General features: G+C 45.7%; 1 protein-coding gene across 4 annotated transcripts in view; it reads left to right on the top strand.

Annotated features, from left to right (window-relative positions):
• Positions 1 to 2,974, top strand: part of TRIM9 (tripartite motif containing 9) — a 131,656-nt gene extending 128,682 nt beyond the window's left edge. For all 4 annotated transcript variants that reach the window (XM_008057273.2, XM_008057277.2, XM_008057274.2 and 1 more), the window contains one exon: positions 1,529 to 2,974. In XM_008057273.2, coding sequence (XP_008055464.1) covers positions 1,529 to 1,591 — 63 coding nt within the window. In that variant the 3' untranslated portion in view covers positions 1,592 to 2,974. The remainder of the gene's footprint in view (positions 1 to 1,528) is intronic.
• Positions 2,975 to 3,457: the final 483 nt, after the last annotated feature.

Raw genomic sequence — 3,457 nt, 5'->3', positions numbered from 1 at the left:
CGGAGTCCACCAGGTCGAGGCTGCGGTGGCCGGGAGCGGCCACTGCACTCCAGTCTGGGTGACAGTGAGACTCCAACTCTGAAGGAAGGAAGGGAGGGAGGGAGGGAGGGAAGGAGGGAAAAGGTTTCTAAAGCACAGGGGCCTCACACGGACAAGGAAGGGTAAAAAGGCCTGTGGGCTGGACTAAGGTCGGAGAAATCCAAGCCATGCAAGGCAGAAGGGCTGTACTCTGCTGGCCACTAATAGGACTTAGGATGTCTCTTCTCTCCTGAGCTGGGCTTTTCATTAACAGCTATGAGCCTCATTCCAGGAGTGGCTGCCTTAAGGTAGGGCCTGAAAACCAAAACCCTGCAGATTATTTGTGCCCCATCCAGAACCAGTCCTCGAAGCTATATTTTTAAACATTAATTGTTGTCCATCAGTATGTGCAGTAACATTGATTGCACCCCGGTGACCTCTGCCCTTCTCTCTTCCTGCAAGTAGATGGGGCTTTCTGGGAGGCTGGAATCTAATATTTCAGAGTTCAGCCTCTACATTGGAGGAAAGAAAACCATAACTTGCCCTAAAGGCGAGTTTCAAAGAAACCTCACTCAAAGCTTTCCACATTTTTAGCCATTTCAATTTTAAAGAATATCATGTTAGATGGTATTCAGGACAATCCGAGTATCTTTAGATGAAGATGTTTGGGCTGGGAAAGACAGTGACAAGAAGGGGAGCAAGACAGGAAGTGGTTCTGGTCTTGTTCATGTAGCTATCCATTGAGGTTGGAGTTTGGGCAGAATTTGCTGAAATATTATAAGTGCTATGTTTCTTCATGATTGGCAACCATCTATGCAATCCCAGAAAGAAAGGCTTGCCCAAGTTGAAATAACTAGCAGACAATTAGTAAGGCGAGAGTTGTCTCTAATTTGTTTCCTATCCATGGACTTGGCAACGGCCACAGCAGTGTAGCCAGCTGGCTCTGCCACCTGCAAATCAACGCCTGTGTCTTTGGTCATAGAGAACACAGAATCTCCCCAGAATCCTTCAAAAGAGACAGGTGGCTGAGAACCATATAACCAAGCATCACCAGGATTTGGGAGCCCATCAGGACTGGCAGGCTCTTACCATGGGCAGAATTCTGCTAGAATTCTCTTTTTATTTCATTTGTTTATTTATTTTTTGAGTCAGCATCTCACTCTGATGCCCAGGTTGGAGTGCAGTGACACAATCACAGCTCACTGCAGCCTCAACCTTCTAGGCTCAAGCAGTCCTTCTGCCTCAGCCTCCCAAGCAGCTGGGATTACAGGCACGTGCCACCACGCCCAGCTAATTTATTTTTTTTTTTTTGTAGAGACAAGGTCTTGCTGTGTTGCCCAGGCTGTAGATTTAGCTTCAGTGTCGACGAGAGCAGATGTTAAAGAGGAGTGGACAGATCCTTTTTTGAGTTAGGAACACACCCACTGTACCCTAACTCAAGGCGGGGGGCCAGGGGGGCAGGGTGGGGGAACCCATGGTGCCTCGCAGGACTCACCATCTCGTTCCCCAGGTCACGCTGCACACCGGGCTCCCAGTCCCTGACTTCTACTCCAGCAGAGCTTCCATAGCCTAAGGGCGTGCGGTGGAGGCGCCAGCTGCCTGTTCTTACCTCCGCCTGAGAGAGCCATGGCCGGGAGCTCAGCCAGCCGTGGTGGGATACAGAGATGGCAGGAGCTGGAGGAGGAGAGAAAAGCTGGTCCTCTGCCGTCCTCACAGCCGCTGCTCTTCCCCTTCCTTTCCAGCCTCTCCTCTGCTATCATGCCTGCTTTCGCTTCCACGTCCTACAGTTCTAACCAACAAAGGACCTAGGTAGCCCATCACGTCACTCCGTTCCCGTGCCCAGGTTTTGCTTTTGTTTAACTTAATTTTTCTATGTAGGTGAGTTAGATTTTCTTTCTTTTCTGATCAGGTTATTGATGACTTACTGAACTGGCGCTGCCAAGAGAAAAGTCTCCCTCAAACTTTTTTCTTAAGCTCTCTGTCAAGCAACGAGGTGATAGGAGAGGTAGGGAAGAATGAACTGAATTCAGAGCTTGCCGGCACCTCCTAGAATGTTCTTACCCTGTTACGTCTCGTGTAGTGTTAACTCTGCATAACTAATGTCTGGGAGGTGGGCAGAGTGAATCTATCATTGCGAAGTCTTTCTACTCACTGAAGCACAAAAATGTCAGCTACACAGGTTCACAGCAGGGTACGATCATTAGGACAGTCCTATCGTTAGGACAGGCCACAAATGCTGGCCATCGTGTAAAATTGGAAGGTCTCTAAGACAGGTAAACCAGGGGACTTAAGGATTTGGTTTGTTTATTTAATACAAGCTTTTTAATTGAGAACCTATTGTTGACCAGGCACTGTTCTAGACACTAGAACACTGTGTTCTAGACATGTGGGGACACAGTGATGAACAGACCGGCATAGCCTCTGCTCTTCTGGAGCTAACATTCTAGAAGGAGAACAAAGCAAAAATAAAATAATTACATCATTTTATGTGTACTAGAAAGGAAACAAGCAAAGGTCACAGAGGTCTATGGGCAAGATCTTTAGGGTTTCCTAGAATGATGCTCAAAACCCACACATTCTGGCCATCACACCAACACATTATTTTAATGATGGTCCCTGCTGCACTCATCACAGAGCCCTTCTTGGTAGAAATGATGTCAGCATTCTTCTTTGTTAATGCTGCTATAATACTAAGCCTTAAAAAAAAGGATGGTTAAAAAATAAAAACTAGTGACCAGAGGGTGGAGGACCCATTCTCAGTAATGGAGATCTTGAGTTGCGGTCCATGGCATTCACATTCTCAGGATAAGTATGCTTGTCTCCATGTAGACTCTCTGTGCCTGTCACAAATGAAAAATCCATCCACTATGCTGCCATCCACAGCCTAACTTTCTGGAGTAGTCCAAATAATGTTTGGAAAAACATGGGCTCGTATGTCCTTACCATGACCGACGCAGGAGAATAAGGCATATGACTTTTATACAGAGCTAGCCTTCTCTAAATGACACTTCAAATTCTGTAGTTTGACATGAAGTTTGAGAACAGGTAGGACACGGACAGAAGTTTTGATTCATTGTCTAAATATTTGCCAGTGAGCCAAGAAATTCACCATGGAAAAAAACAAAAACAAGAACAACAGACAGAAGGGAAGAAGTAGAGTGGGAAAGCTAACAAATAGAAGTTTTGGCAAAAAGTAATATGTGAATAGCTAATTATTTACTTTTGTGCTTATCTTATTTAGGTTCTTGCTATCGGTTACGATGTTTTTCTAGTTAAGTGTACCTAATTTATTGAATGGGTGCTATCCTGTTTACGTGTGTCTTGGTTTTTCTTGGCTACAGAAAATCTCTGTTGCGGGCAACACTAGTTTGATATTTGATTTATTCTCCAATGAGACTCGATGGCTGGGCCGCTGTAGACTCATAGTTCCTCTTGTTCT

The sequence above is a fragment of the Carlito syrichta genome, unplaced genomic scaffold, assembly GCF_000164805.1.
Source record: "Carlito syrichta isolate Samal-C Ts95f unplaced genomic scaffold, Tarsius_syrichta-2.0.1 Scaffold302918, whole genome shotgun sequence".
Taxonomy (NCBI): Eukaryota; Metazoa; Chordata; class Mammalia; order Primates; family Tarsiidae; genus Carlito; species Carlito syrichta.
Note: the sequence above shows the minus strand (reverse complement) of the source record. Positions and strands in the feature narration are given on the sequence as shown.